Source organism: Micromesistius poutassou (assembly GCF_964030765.1).
Source record: "Micromesistius poutassou genome assembly, chromosome: 14".
NCBI classification, from domain to species: Eukaryota; Metazoa; Chordata; class Actinopteri; order Gadiformes; family Gadidae; genus Micromesistius; species Micromesistius poutassou.
The window spans coordinates 10,242,456-10,256,857 of NC_140284.1; the positions used below are offsets into that span (position 1 = coordinate 10,242,456).

The 14,402-nt window shown below is 46.5% G+C and overlaps 3 protein-coding genes across 8 annotated transcripts in view; 2 read left to right on the plus strand and 1 right to left on the minus strand.

The window, feature by feature from the left end:
- ppp1r9ala (protein phosphatase 1 regulatory subunit 9A-like A) overlaps positions 1-4,680 on the plus strand; it is a 28,223-nt gene extending 23,543 nt beyond the window's left edge. For 3 of the 5 annotated variants that reach the window (XM_084478774.1, XM_084478776.1, XM_084478775.1), the window contains exons 17-19: positions 1,717-1,833; positions 2,793-2,981; positions 3,355-4,680. In XM_084478774.1, the coding sequence (XP_084334900.1) occupies positions 1,717-1,833; positions 2,793-2,981; positions 3,355-3,513 (465 nt within the window). In that variant the 3' untranslated portion in view covers positions 3,514-4,680. Of the gene's footprint in view, positions 1-741; positions 787-1,716; positions 1,834-2,792; positions 2,982-3,354 lie in introns of all 5 variants that reach the window. The other 2 variants (XM_084478778.1, XM_084478777.1) reach the window with 2 other exon arrangements.
- Positions 4,681-4,843: 163 nt separating this feature from the next.
- On the minus strand, positions 4,844-10,951 carry pdk1 (pyruvate dehydrogenase kinase, isozyme 1). 2 transcript variants are annotated; one of them, XR_014637961.1, is made up of 12 exons: positions 10,520-10,951; positions 10,244-10,385; positions 10,032-10,103; positions 9,728-9,912; positions 8,934-9,029; positions 8,541-8,618; positions 8,346-8,422; positions 8,117-8,215; positions 7,547-7,654; positions 6,832-6,945; positions 6,012-6,373; positions 4,844-5,913 (listed from the first exon to the last, which is right to left on the minus strand). XR_014637961.1 is itself a non-coding variant. In XM_084477963.1 (11 exons), the coding sequence occupies exons 1-11, from the start codon at positions 10,626-10,628 to the stop codon at positions 6,233-6,235; spliced, it is 1,221 nt and encodes a 406-aa protein (XP_084334089.1). In that variant the 5' UTR covers positions 10,629-10,951; the 3' UTR covers positions 4,844-6,232. The 2 variants fall into 2 exon arrangements, 1 of the variants encoding a protein (XP_084334089.1); XM_084477963.1 differs by having other exon boundaries at positions 4,844-6,373.
- Positions 10,952-11,542: 591 nt separating this feature from the next.
- Positions 11,543-14,241, plus strand: nup62l (nucleoporin 62 like). The gene is made up of 2 exons (XM_084478360.1): positions 11,543-13,386; positions 13,659-14,241. The coding sequence occupies exons 1-2, from the start codon at positions 11,836-11,838 to the stop codon at positions 13,815-13,817; spliced, it is 1,710 nt and encodes a 569-aa protein (XP_084334486.1). The 5' UTR covers positions 11,543-11,835; the 3' UTR covers positions 13,818-14,241.
- The last annotated feature ends 161 nt before the right edge of the window (positions 14,242-14,402 follow it).

Genomic DNA, 14,402 nt, shown 5'->3' on the forward strand with positions numbered 1-14,402 from the left:
AATAAGGTTTGTATGTATTATACTGACAGTGGATTACATTATTCCAATCAACTGTTACTGCTTCGTGGTTTGGAAACCAAACACGGAAATTAAGTTAAGACAGATGAAAGGTTCAATGGGCATTGGCTCTGGCTCTGGACAGAGGTTCCCCAGTGAAGAAGTACTTATGCAGCTGTCTGAAAACAGCAGGTTCCAGAGAGCAGGTTGACCCCGTTGTGTTCTGCGTCTCGCTGGACTATTCTTAGCCACCCTGCCGTACCTCTCAACGCTAGCCATGTGTGAGAGAGACAGTGTTTACACGCCCTTAATTACAGAATAACCCCCCCAGCCCCTCAAAGGGAGAAAGAACAACAGTCTGAATGGTGGCTCATTAACCAAGCCTAGACGTTTCCCCGTTCGGAGCAACTGTTTCTTTAAAATAAATCACCTTCCAACTTTGACCAAAATAGTCGTGTCCTTCTGTAATTCGTTAGAGCAGGAAAGGGTGGGAGAGAGAGAGAGGGAGCGGGAACCGATTCAGCTGCTTCTTAATGAGTCTGCGAATGGTGACGCAGCACCTGAATCCTGCCTGGCGTTCTCTCGCAAGGCCTGCTCTAGATTAAGGTTGACGAGGTCAACAGTAAAGTTAGCTTAAGGCTAAGGTTCAGACTGCTTTTCATTCCGTCACTGGTCTGCATCGTCACGTCGTCATTGTCGTCATTGTCTCTCTAAACCTTTTTTTTTTTTCGTTTTTAAAAACAGACAAATCTCTCTTGGTCGTCTTTATTCAGTCGATCATTAGACTTGGTACAGTATATCATCATTTCTCTTCACATTATAACTCAAATTATTTGATTTAGATGACTAACCAGTAGTGTGGTGATTTGTAACCCCTCCGTGTGTGTCTTCCACTAGCTGCAGGTATGTGGTAATGTGACTGCGACTCAATATTACCTCATTTGTGGATTAAGCTCCTTGGAAACTGATGGCAGTCTCAGTGGGAGTCAGATTAAGAGTTGGCCTTGTCTGGAGTGCCTGGATTAGGACTAATCTGTGATTGAGACAACATTTATAGGACACAGATTAAAGTTGAACTCCGGCAGTGCATTGTGAATGCACTGTCGAGTTGTACTTTCGTGTGGAAAGTACAACATTGAACACATTGAACTAAAGTACACCCTAAAGTACACATTGAACTAAAGCCACTGCTTAGCAATTGTTTTTGGAGGACATTACCACATACCTAGCGTTTAGCTCATCTGCTTCCCCCTGATAGAAGTAGAGGTGGGGTCCCAGCCCCTCGTAGTGGTCGCGGCTGTCTTAGCATTCCACAAGTGCTGGGTGTTTGTTCTCGTCCCTCGTGGCCGAGCGTGCGAGAGCCGACGACCTGCGCTCTGTCGGTCTGTCGGCGCCGGCGCCCAGTGGTGAGCGGTGTAGCCTAGCGACATGTAGCATTTAGCGTAGCATGGTAGTCATGGATTAGCTGCGGTCGACTGACGCCTCCCACACCCTGAATCACCGACCTCGGTCACGCTAACTCCATTTGAATCCTTCACCGTCATTCCCACCCAAATGTGTTTTACCCAGCATGCACCACAGTTCCCCATCCCCCCATCCCCCCCAAATCCCCACCCCACTCGGTGGTGTTGTTGTTGTTGTTGTTGTTGTTGTTGTGGGGTGGCGCTGATTATGTGGCTGTGTGGTTAACGCGCTGTTGATTGTCTCCACCTGTTCCAGAGTGTGTCAGTCGTAGACGACTGTAGCCCGGGCAGCCCTAGCTCAGAGCTCTCGGGGCTAGTGGCTGAACCCAATCTGTCTGGCCGCTCGCACACCCTAATCTTCTCGTCCAACGAGGTGAGTGTTTGTCCCGGCCCGGCCCTCCCCAGAGCTCCCGCCTCGAGGGGGGGGGGGGGAGATGGGGGTGTGTGTGTATGACAGCCCTCCCCCCTGGGGTTCCCGCCTTCCACACGGGTTATAAATAAACGGCTGACTTCAGGTTGAAGGCTGCATGTGCGTGGAGGGGGGGCGTGGTTGCGTGTTGTGCTGTCCTTATTGTTATGGCCTAGCTCTGTTTTTCTTGTGAGTCAGCTGTTATTGTACTTCAGTGCCCTGAAAACCCGGAGTCGTGCCGTCACCACCTAGCCTTGCTCACTAGCTTGGTTAGACCGGTGAAGGGTTTAGCGCCGTCTTAGTTTTGTCTTGGCACGTCACGCCTATGTTTGTGTTTTCTGTTACGCTAACGTATTTATGTATTTACCTACTGTAAATACGCAGTACAGTACTGCGATAGTTAATTGTAACAATGTGCTTTTTTTTAAAGACTTTGGATGTTTTTAATTAGTAGAACGTGTGTGTGTGTTTTCAACCCCGACAAGTAGAATGGACATTATTGTTGCTGCCTTATTCCCTGTGAGGTTCACATGCATGTAGAACGCCAACTCTCTCGACTGCCAGGGGCACATGCATGTTTTTTTCTTAGGCTTTGTAGGTAATTGCACGCAGATGTTTCCTCATTCAGCGGTCACCTCACGGATATCACTGCTTCGCTGTGTTTTGACATCCATACAGCTGGCCTTGTTTTGTGTTTTCATAACTATAATGGTTCACACTTCAAATGTTCACTACCTGCAGTGCAACATGTTGTCGCCAACAAGTTTGACATTGCAATGACCAAGCTTCCGAAATGTCACCATCCCCACATTTTGGACTCCCATTTTATATTGTTGACTCTCAACTTTATATTGTTGACTCTCAACTTTATATTGTTATTTTGATTGAACATTTTTCAATTTCAATGATTTTGTGTTTTGTAGACACTCGACGGCGAACCGGTGTCAACAGGGAAGGAGTATCAATGGCAGAACCGCCCTGTTCCTGAATGGACCAATCAGCAAGTCTGTCACTGGCTGATGGGCATGAACATGGACCAATACACTCCCGAGTTCACAACCAAGGGCGTGGACGGCCAACAGCTCATGCAGATGGACAGCGACAAGTTGAAGGTGAGAAAAGTGTTTCCTAAGGAAGTGGAAGGGATTGACGTCTTCAATAATTAAATATTAATAATCTGAGAAAATAAGCATTATGTTATGAGATGGTTGTATCTTAAAAGATGAATAATTAGATCACTTATCATTAAAATTCTTCAGTGCTTTACTGCCACCCTGTGGCCAAACATAAAACATTTAGGGCATTTAGCAGCCGCTTTTATCCAAAGCAACTTACAATAGGTACATCATTAGTTAAGTGTTGGTTGTGCTTACTTCTCTCGAAACAAAATGCCAAAATCAGTATAAAGAGTTTCCCGAGATCCCGCCATCCTCATCCACACGTTGGTAACCATGGCGTTATTTCTCCACCCCCCCCTCCACGCAGGCACTGGGCGTGAGCAGCCAGAGCGACCGGGCGACCATCAAGAAGAAGGTGAAGGACATGCGCAAGGCCCAGGAGAAGCTGGAGAAGCAGAGGGAGAAACGGGAGAAGGAGGCGCGACGCAGTGGAAAACTACCAGCCAGTACGGACTCTGTGTGCTGAGGTATCAGGCGGCACTCCCCCTGCCAGGACCTCGCAGGGCAGAACGTTCACTACAAAGACCCCCCCCCCCTCACATACTGTATATCTGCCATCTCCCCTCCCTCTAATGCAACACGACCATGCCACTAATGACCGCAGGCGACCACGTCTGCTCTTGAATTGCACCGGTGTATTTTATTTTCCAAATGCCAGTCATGATTTAACTCTGTGCTGCGGTCTTGTCCCTTTTTTTTCTGTGTTTTGCGTTTAATGTGCGTTCTCTAATGAAACCCCCTTTCTCACGGACCCCCTCGAATCAAACCATTTCAACTGTGAGATAGGGGGATAGAAACAAAACCCATTTTGGATTTGTGACCGAAAATAAGCCCCTGCGTTATTTGACCACTAAATATCGAGAAGATATTATGATTCAAAGTCACGTTGTGCTTCTTGCCAATAATCGTCAGGTTTCACCATGAAATGTAATCTGTATTTTTAAAAACACTTTGGCTGGTCCGCTGTGGCCAGGTGACCCCCTTCAGCAAGGTGCTGTACAGGTGATCTCAAAGCACTATAAAAAATGTCTTTAGGGTGACAATGTTTTATGAGTATAAAAAAGTTTTATACATCTGCCTATTAACTGCATTTACTTCTTATTTTAAAAACAATGAAAATCTGACTACCGTAACATTTTATACTATACACATTTTTTTCTACTAAGTAGAATAGCGACAACATTTGCTGAATAAGAAAAGCAAAGGAGACTTGTTTTGCATCAGGGGCAGAGCTGCTGTTTCTACTGCTATTCCAATAGTGCCTGAGTGGGTGGAGCCCTGCTCTGTCGTCCAATCAGAACAGGGCCCTGTTACTGTAATGATTCCAGGGATGTTACAGTCATTTTAAATCTAGTCTGTCTTGGCTCACCCAACGGGTGCCTACTAAATACAACTCTAGTTTGAATATGGATCCACGTGACTATGAATGTTGAGAGTGCGCGGGTGTTGTGAGTCTGTGCGTTCCCGGGCACACTGAAATACTTTACCATGGTGTTGCCATTCAAGCTGTTGTTAACTGTTTTTTGTATATTTTATAGAGTCAAAAGATAAAATGTTGCACTGCGAGAATGTTGTCCACTTCCCTGTGAAGCCTTGGTACATACTGTAAAGCGGCATCAATAAACTCATTTTCACTTCATGTGCTGTGGATGTTTCTTACTATTATCTGGCTTTTTTTAAACCCATGACTGAGCTGCATACAAATTATTTAATTTTTTCTTCCACATTCAAGTTTGATGGATGTCCACAACAAAATACATTGTTTAAAACGTGTGTATAAAGACGTCCAACAGTAGTCTAATCAAAAGATACAACTTTTATTGTGCGGCCAAATAAATCCCACAAAATGTCTGCAGTGTCAACCTCCCTGCATTTGGCTGGATCACACACACATACAACACAGAGCACACACACAACTGGACAGGGAAGAGAGAAACCGGTCCAGTCTAGTATTTAAGTCAACCAAGTTGCACAGCTTTAATGAATACTTGATTCTGATTGGTTAAATGCAGCATTCAGCTGTCGTTTCTGAATAAGACCGCTGCTATGGACACTCTTTCCAACTGTCGATTTTTTTTTTTTTTTTTAGCGGAGGTAATAAAATCTTTTATAAAAAGGAATACAATCCTTCTTTGCTACATTTTACATCAAATTATTGATTTATTTAGTTAGTAGCTGTGTAATAAGGGGTCCTGGACAGATAATGACTGCGATAATGACTGGCGTGCTGTACATTATCTCTTACACGTAACAGATTAATTCAACCAATACATATTTCTAGATTTCTCCGCCCCTTTTCGATTTACAACTGTACAACTTTGGAGTGTATTTGTATTTATTTGTATGTACTTGATATGTGGATAGTGTGTACTACACCTTTGTTATAATGAAATAAAGATGTAGTATAGCACTGCATAAAGTCTTAAGTCCGAGTGATTTGACGACAATAAGAGTTGAACCCGTTATACAGAATACTTTGAACTCAAGTAACTCAATTAAGACATAATACTTTAAACATAAAGAACCCACTTAAGGCTGCTTAATATGGTCAGAAAAGGCCCACTGTAACCCCAAACACATTTACATTGCAATGTTGTCAACCAACTCATCCAAACAAAGTAAAGGTGTAAAACATACTTTGTTTCTGTAACAGCGTTCCAACACTAAGCTCAAGACAGTAAAGAGTACAGCCTTACCTTTCAAATAAAATAAGTTATTTGATCTACGCAACATGCCACATATTTTAGTTTTCATAAACAAATTGAAAGTGACGCTTTGACTTTTCCTTGATTCTGTGATTAGCCATTACAAGCCATTTGAAAAGCTGCCCTTTCCTGTGTTTTCAATCACAAATGGTAGTGTCCACCTAGATGTATGATGGACAGATCAGCAACATTTGCTACAGTCCACAAGGTAGGCTGGTGGACTGATCTATCCAGCATACATCTAGGTGGACACGCCCACTTGTGATGTCACTAAAAAAAAAAACACAGGAAGAGGCAGATTTTCAGACGGCTTGTAATTGGCTAATCACACCCACACCTGGTGGCATGATATCAATCACCCAGTTTAAAGCCGATAGATCTGTTATAAGACACCTCCCCTCCATAGCATAGCGACCACTGACCAGATCTAAAAATTGACCCTTTCCCAACTCTCCAGAACCCCGGAGCAGGCGTTTGACCCTAGGAGCTGCGGTAGGTGGTCATGTCTTTGGGCTCCTTGCTGGGCACACACCAGTCGTCTGCCTCGTGGAAGGTCTTGTAGTGTTTCCATGCCGACTTGTTGTACACCGGCAGTCTCTCAATGGACTCTGTGGAGAGAGCCTGAGGACACAGGCAGGGGGCGGGGGACACAGGACATTAGGAATGACGCATTCAAATGCAATTCATTTATAACAACAAATATTTAGTATAATGTATAGGGAGAAAAAAGATGAATGCATATTGAAATTATTTGATTCTATCCTCAGGTCGAATCAAAAACCTCTTCTTTTTTTTTTAAATAAGTAAATGTCCGTAGTAAATGTCAACATGATCTTAGTGCAAGCTAATTTGTGGCTAATGAGGCGGTGCGATGGTGTATTCACCTTCAGGGATCAACTTAATTATGCATTTTAAAAACAATGGTGTACCTGAACAATCTGAACCCTTACGTTAAACCAAGCTAAATAACAAAATCACAAAACAAATCAGATAATTTCCCAACATTTACATATTCATATAGCAGTATACCCCCAACCCTGGCAGTGTTACCGCCTTGCTCCCCGTGAACGCGAGCTCACCCGGATGTAGATGATGGCGTCGGTGCCGTAGCCCTCCAGGGAGTACAGCTTCAGGTCCCCCTGGAAGTAGCGGGCGTAGAGCCGCGAGATGGGCAGGCCGTAGCCGTACCCCGCCTGGGACGGACACAGTGGAGCTCAGGCCTCAGGCTCACTCACCACTCATCATTTGAATCACTCAACACACCGCCACTTTGTCGGCAGGCTCAACGTGAGCCCGAAGGACAGTAAGCGATAAATAAGATGCATGGCGAAAGTTTTCATGTCTGCACGGCAATTGAGGTCCTGACTGTTTATCAGGGAGGGTTTACCGACTGCTGATCAGGGAGGGTTTACCGACTGTTTATCAGGGAGGGTTTACTGACTGCTGATCAGGGAGGGTTTACAGACTGTTTATCATGGAAGGCGAGGGGATGTGGTCATGGTGTTTCTGCCTGTTTATCAGGGAGGGTAGGGGATGTTGTCATGGTGTTTCTGCCTGTTTATCAGGGAGGGTAGGGGATGTTGTCTTGGTGTTTCTGCCTGTTTATTAGGGAAGGCGAGGGGATGTGGCATGGCGTTTCTGACTGTTTATCAGGGAAGGCGAGGCGATGTGGTCATGGTGTTTCTGTCTGTTTATCAGGGAGGGGATGTTGTCATGGTGTTTCTGCCTGTTTATCAGGGAGGGGATGTTGCCATGGTGTTTCTGCCTGTTTATCCTGGAGTAGAGGGGACTCACCAGCGGGGCGGCCCGGGCCTCCATGCTGGGCCGGGGGGCGGTGGAGTAGGTGTAGGTGAACAGACGCTCGATCTTCCTCAGTGGAACGCCGCCTCCGCGATCGCTCACCTGGGGAACACAGCAGAACATCGTACCACTTTACCGTTACATCATCACATTGAATACTGCTAAATTAAACAGAACACCAGGCCGTTTCACTGTTACATCATTTGATTGAATACTGCTACACACCATGACTTGACTTTACTAACACACACTCATGTTCCAAGTTTGTATTGCAGTTGTTGCCATTTTGCGTTGTTTTTTCTGGTGTACCTTTTGACATTCAAACGTCTGTAAACAACATTTAAGGTCACACAAACTGAATGCAGCAACGTAACAACGTGTCAGAGATTGTATAAATGTATAGGTAAATAAGAGATAGTACATTGTAATAAAGGTGTTGCTTTCATTAGATTACAGATTAGTTTGCAGTACTTTTTGGTTTATCCCGACAGCCACATCACAGCTCATTTAGGGTGAATATCTCCTGAGGGGCTGTTTAAAACCCCACAGCGACAGCAGACTTACCTTCACGGTGAGATCTTCAGATCCGAGGGCGATCTGTGCCCGGATGGGAGGGTAGTCTGTAGAATCCCCATACATCTCCATGGTGGCCCTCATGGCGTTCTGCAACAATAAAAGTGCACCCTTTCACAACATGATTCAAGGGTACAATGCAACGAGAGCACAGTTTTTATAATTGTATGGGATTATTTATTATTATTATGTATGATGGGTAAAGTCGAAAAACTTTTACCTTGAAAAGTTCAAACACCATATGGTACAGGTGAGAGGGGACATAGACCACGGTAACCGGGCTTCCATCTTCTTTAACTGTTTAGGAACGAAAGAGCATTGAAAAAGGAGACAGTTTGCAGGAGATCAGATAAGAGACCAGTGGTCCATGGATGGATAGATGGATGGATGAATGAATGAATGAATGAATGAATACCATGGAATTCCTCCATCTGCAGCTCTGGGGAGTTCATGTAATATCGGTCACACAGGCTTCTGGCGTTTTCATAGGCGTCTGAGGAGACGAAAGAGACAATGGGAATACAACAAGAGGCTTAATGTCAGCAAAGATTCAGACATTGCATCTACAGATGTAACCAATCGATTCTCCAAACATCGTCTTTTTGATTCCTAAATCTACTGTCAAGTTATTTTAGAAACATGTTCAGCAGCAATTACATTCATTATAGTTACTTCAATGCAATTTTCAAATGCATCTTTTGGTTGCTCTATAAATGTGCATAGCCGTTTAAACGTTGAATATATCCCCATGTAGATCATATGTTAACATGTAGATACATGGACCTCCTTTCTAATGAAGGATTCTCACCCATGACCACATCTTTCACGCGACAGTTGGGGTCGATGCTGCCGATCTGCTTGGGGTGCGCTGGGTTCACCTTCACCTTTCCAGCGAACAGCAGAGCTGCAGGGAAACGCAGAGCAACACGATGAGGCAGAACGCCTTGGGTGTTCAGAAAGGTAACCTATGAAGTGGCCGACTATAACCGATGAGGCCTAATCCTTGGTCTTTAGCAAATAACAACCACTAGTGAACATTGACCGAGATGATCATACACTCTGTATCAATTGCTCCATCACTAGATTAACTTGTTCAGAGTTCACCTAGACCCTACATAGCCTCCCCCTTACCATCCCACCCCTATTATGCACTTATTGTATGTTGTATGTCCTGGCACTAAATGTACGCACTTATTTAATGTTGTACGTCCTGGCACTTAAAAATAGTACTTAGCGTCTTATCCTAGCTATCTTTGTTGTATAAAGGGAATGGGTTAACCTAGCGATTGTTAGTGCTTGCCACTTGGTTGTATGAACATCCTTGCTTTACCGGCAGCGAAATATTGTTGTTTCTGTTGTTACTGTTGCTTCTGACAACTGTACACTACTTATTGTAAGTCGCTTTGCATAAAAGCGTCTGCTAAATGCCCCTCAATGTAAATGAAATTAACTATCCGATCAATACGCTGTAAGGCAACAGAATGTGCTATTGTGAAGCAAAGCAGCAAATAGATAGAAATAGTGACTAACCTGACACTAAACCAATTTCAACGGGTGTTTCTCCTGGAGGAGAGGACGCACCCAACAGAGGTGTCTACTCACTGTGCTGGTTCAGCAGCATCCTGATGGAGATCCTGCTCATGTAGAAGCGGTCCAGGAAGTACTGGACGTTCTGGCTGACGATGGGGTCTGTTCCGTACGCCTCCTTATACTCCACCAGCCCCTGGGCCATGGTGGGCACCACGTCGTTGTGTCTGTTCAGGATCTTGATGACGGCGTCAGTGAAGCTGAACACGGGAGGGTGGGTTTAAATAGCAAGGCGTGGGAATCTTGAACTTGAGTTTGTATTTGGACTTTAAATCTTAGCCGGAATATATAATGAGATAAGCCTTCTCAACCAACTTACTCATAGGTCGTTTTTTCCTCTTCAGCATTTTTATCTTTGAACTCTATGATATCTTGAAGACTTCGCAAATACCTTAAAAGACAGAAACATACAGCTTATCAAATTATTAATATTACAGAAACATGCATCTTATACACCTTAAAAGACAGAAACATATCTAAGCAGAAGATCAGATTATTTGAGAAACAAGACTGAGGTTTCTGTCGACCTACCAGCTCTGGACCAGGCGCACGGACGGGGTCCCCAGCAGGTTGTCCGGTAACAGGTTGATCTCCTTCATGATGTTGGCCAGCCTCACAGGAACCTCGTGTCGGAGGAAGGCGAACGACATTCTCTCGCAGGCATTTTCTGAGCCTGAAAAAATGTGCAATGTAAACAAAGTATGCTCAGTATTGAAAAGCTGAGTGAGTGAGTGAGTGTGTGTGTGAGACACCGAGTGTTTGAGTGAGTGAGTGTCTGTGTCTTTTGATGAAGTGCTGGGGTCTTACCAAAATCCAAGAACTGTTTCATTGAAAGCGGTGACGGGGAAAACTTAGAATAGTAGTCGATGTGCTTCCCAATGGAAGCACTACTTCTTAAAACCCCGAGAATCCTCATTTTGAAGATTACGCCCGACGTCTGGCTGGTTATTAAAGGTTAAAATTCTGGCAGCTGTTAAGAATGAACTTATGCATGCATGTTGTTGCCTTATGGGATCTTGTTGTCAAAATAGCCAATGGTTAAAGCTCTACAATCATGGTCTGCAACGCACGCTTTTGGATTTAACCACCGTTCTGTCATCACATGCAATATAAAAGCAATGCAGCCATTATTAGGATTAGGATTCCGAGAAACAAGCGACACTTTAAAAGGTCATCCGTTTCGCAGTTACTGCTTGATTTGACACACGATGCCAGTTCCTCAACACACGCCAAACACTGTGACTGTATACAGTTCAGAGATCATCTGTGATGAGAAGAGTAGAGATAATCATCACAGCACGTCTTCTTCCTATGATCCTTTTTCTGGGCTGAATTACACCGTATGGCGCATTACTACCACCTGCTGTCAGCCAAGAGAATACACGTGTAAAGAAAGAAATAGGTAAACAAACAACACATTAAAAAAATGATTGATAATATGATAATAATATATAATTATATAGATAATATATAAACTGATAATATATGTGTTATATGCCTCAACTTGTTTTTTTGAGTCGCTCTGGTTGTTTATTACCCAGGATAGATTTTGTGGTGAATATGACAACAACCACAGGTGCTCCAAACGACTTAAACATATATTTTCTGTGTTGTACTTCCTTCAGTTTTGCTACTACTCCAGCAGTACATTTCAGCAGTATTTATCGAGTTAATTCATCTTATCTTTATTTCGTACGCTAGATAAGGCCATATTTGAGTGGTTCCCTGCTCCCGGACATGCGCAACGCACACCCACTGGCGGCGGCTTGCTTTTTTCTCCTGCATGATCTTTGACAAACCGGGGTCCTTTATTCCGTCACTTCCTTTAGCCGACCACCGACATGCCTGCTGAAGGACCTGTTATCGTTATGTGCTAACCACGTTTTGAAATGGATGTTTTTATTTGTATTTTCCAATAGTGACGGTTGAATAGACAGCACCGCGATTTCGGGTGTTTCTCATCCACGTCGTCTAGTCGGTTAAATCGGCGTAGCGAATACATTTAAAGTCGAACCATACACAAACACACTTTGTGGCCCGCCAAAAGCTAAGCGGGGACGACTAGGAAGTCCCCCCCCTCGGTCCTCTTTGTCGGTCCATCACAGCGCAGCCAGCCGAGGAGAATGAGTGGAGGTGGGTTCAGCTTCGGCCAGCCCCCTGCGGGGGGGTTCGGGTCTTTCGGAGCCCAGAAACCCGCGCAGGCAGCGGCTCCCACCACGGCGTTCGGCATGGCGACCTCCACGCCCGCCGCGGCTGGAGGAGGAGGCTTTTCGTTCGCGACCGCCAGCCCCGCTCAGCCAGTCCAGTCCAACCCAGCCGGGGGGTTCAGCTTCGGCACCCCTGCGAAGAGCACTGCCGGCGGCGGAGGCTTCTCGTTCGGGACCCCCACCCCCGCGTTCAGCCTGACAGCCACCCCGCAGCCCGCAGCAACAGGGCTCACGATGGGTACCACCACCGCAGCCCCGGCCCAGGGTTTCACACTCGGCGGAGGTCTCACAGCTCAGAGCACCATGGCAGCACCGGCCGGAGGGGGCTTCAGCTTTGGAGCAGCCGTCCAGCCGCAGATGCAGGCACAGATGCAGCCTCAAATGCAGGCACAGATGCAGCCTCAAATGCAGGCTCAGGCCCCCGCAGCGGCAGCACCTGGGGGCCTCGGGTTGGGGGGATTCAGCTTTGGTTCGGCCAAGGTCCAGATGACCACCGCCTCGGCAGCGCCCCCTGCTGCGGCCGGTGGAGGCTTCTCCTTCGGCAACGCTGCAGCACCAACCCTCTCCATGGGCGTCCAGCCCACCCTAGCAGCGGCCCCTACAGTAGCAGCAGCGCCGATGCAGGGTGGAGGAGGGTTCAGCTTTGGGATCAAGCCATCATCTACACCTGCCCCCGTCTCCATCACCCCCGCCACCCAAGCCGCTCCCATTCTAAGCTCCTCCCTCTTCTCCATGCCGATCCCCACGTCCACCCCCAACCCGGCCGCCACCGGCTTCACCTTGGGCGGCGCCGTGGCGACGACAGCGGCGAGCGTGGCCCCGACCACCACCACAGGGGGCCTGGGTGTCATGCTGAAGCCCCTCGGGGCGGCGGCAGCAGTGGCGACCACTCCGGTCGCCACGTCAGCCGCTGCCGCTGCACCCATCACCGGCATCGCCACTGGCTTCTCCCTGGGGAGCATCAAGCCGACGTCCATCGCGAGCGGCACGGCCTCGCTGGCCACTGCCACGGCCATCGTCGCGGCCACGCCCCCCGCCATGTCGTACGCCCAGCTGGAGTCCCTGATCAACAAGTGGAGCCTGGAGCTGGAGGACCAGGAGCGGCACTTCCTGCAGCAGGCCACGCAGGTGAATGCCTGGGACCGCACGCTGGTGGAGAACGGCGAGAAGATCACGTCGCTGCACAAGGAGATGGAGAAGGTGAAGCTGGACCAGCGGCGGCTCAACCAGGAGCTGGACTTCATCCTGTCCCAGCAGAAGGAGCTGGAGGACCTGCTGTCGCCGTTGGAGGACTCCGTGCGGGAGCAGAGCGGCACCATCTACATGCAGAACGCTGACGAGGAGCGCGAGAAGACCTACAAGCTGGCGGAGAACGTGGACGCGCAGCTCAAGAGGATGTCCCAGGACCTGAAGGAGATCATCGAGCACCTCAACACGTCCAGTGGCCCTTCGGACACCAGTGACCCGGTACGTATCCACCCTCTCCTCTCCGTCCAGACGAGAGGTGTTACGATACCGATACCGGTATCGGAAATTCTTCCGACAATGGTATCAGGAATTCTTCAGATACTGCCTCTGAAATGTAGTGTCGGGTATCAGCGATTACGCAAGTTCAGGAATCTGCATTGGTATCTGGAAGGAAAAATAGTATCAGAACATCTCTAGTCCAAACGCATCCTCTCCTGGTCTTGTCTTCTGAACTAACCTGTTGGAGTTCTCCTTGTTTTTCCCGATCGTAGCTGCAGCAGATCTGCAAGATCCTCAACGCCCACATGGACTCCCTCCAGTGGGTGGACCAGAACTCGGTGCTGCTGCAGCGGCGGGTGGAGGACGTGTCCAAGCTGTGTGACAACACGCGGAAGGAGCAGGAGAAGACATTCCGCCTGACCTTCGACTGATCCGCTGTTTGTGTAACTAACCGGTGTCGGTGCGTGATTCGATTTTGGTTGTTTTTTTTTTGTTTTGAAGCATCGTAATTGATTTCAAATGCTCTTATTCATCTTCATTTTCTGTCTCCCTATTGTTTTGTTAAAAACTTATTTCTACACCTTATAAGATCTATTCCTTTTTGTCCAGGTTTATATTTTCACGCCAAATCCAATTTTGGGATTTGTGGCTTCGATTTGTGTTCGCAACGAACCGACCCAAAGACAATATATAATACTGTTTCATGGACAGAATGGGTGTTTATACATGACCAATAAATGTCCATGAGCGAAAACAGGTATTTTTATTAACGTGTAATATTGAATTTATTTGGTGTGCATTGTAGACGAAAAGATGTATGAGGTTACTACTAACCATTTTGAGACTTGACATTTAATAAAAATACAAGAGACATGCGCTTTTTATTTCTTATTATTCAAGAACAAGATTTCTACTCACTGGTTAATGAAACATTGTTTTTTTTTGATGCCTCTTCTCTTTGGATTACTTGAGAAAATCGTGCAATGTTTATTAGAGAAGGGATATGTTGGATGTAT

Bases quoted from the DNA above. Each gene is read 5' to 3' on its own strand.
- pdk1 (XM_084477963.1), bottom strand. From the start codon at position 10,628: ATGAGGATTCTCGGGGTTTTAAGAAGTAGTGCTTCCATTGGGAAGCAC. The intron at 10,386-10,519 runs GTAAGACCCCAG...ACATTTTTTCAG, and splicing joins GAAACAGTTCTTGGATTTTG to GCTCAGAAAATGCCTGCGAG. The intron at 9,913-10,031 runs GTAAGTTGGTTG...TCCCGTGTTCAG, and splicing joins GAGGAAAAAACGACCTATGA to CTTCACTGACGCCGTCATCA.
- nup62l (XM_084478360.1), top strand. From the start codon at position 11,836: ATGAGTGGAGGTGGGTTCAGCTTCGGCCAGCCCCCTGCGGGGGGGTTC. The intron at 13,387-13,658 runs GTACGTATCCAC...TCCCGATCGTAG, and splicing joins CTTCGGACACCAGTGACCCG to CTGCAGCAGATCTGCAAGAT.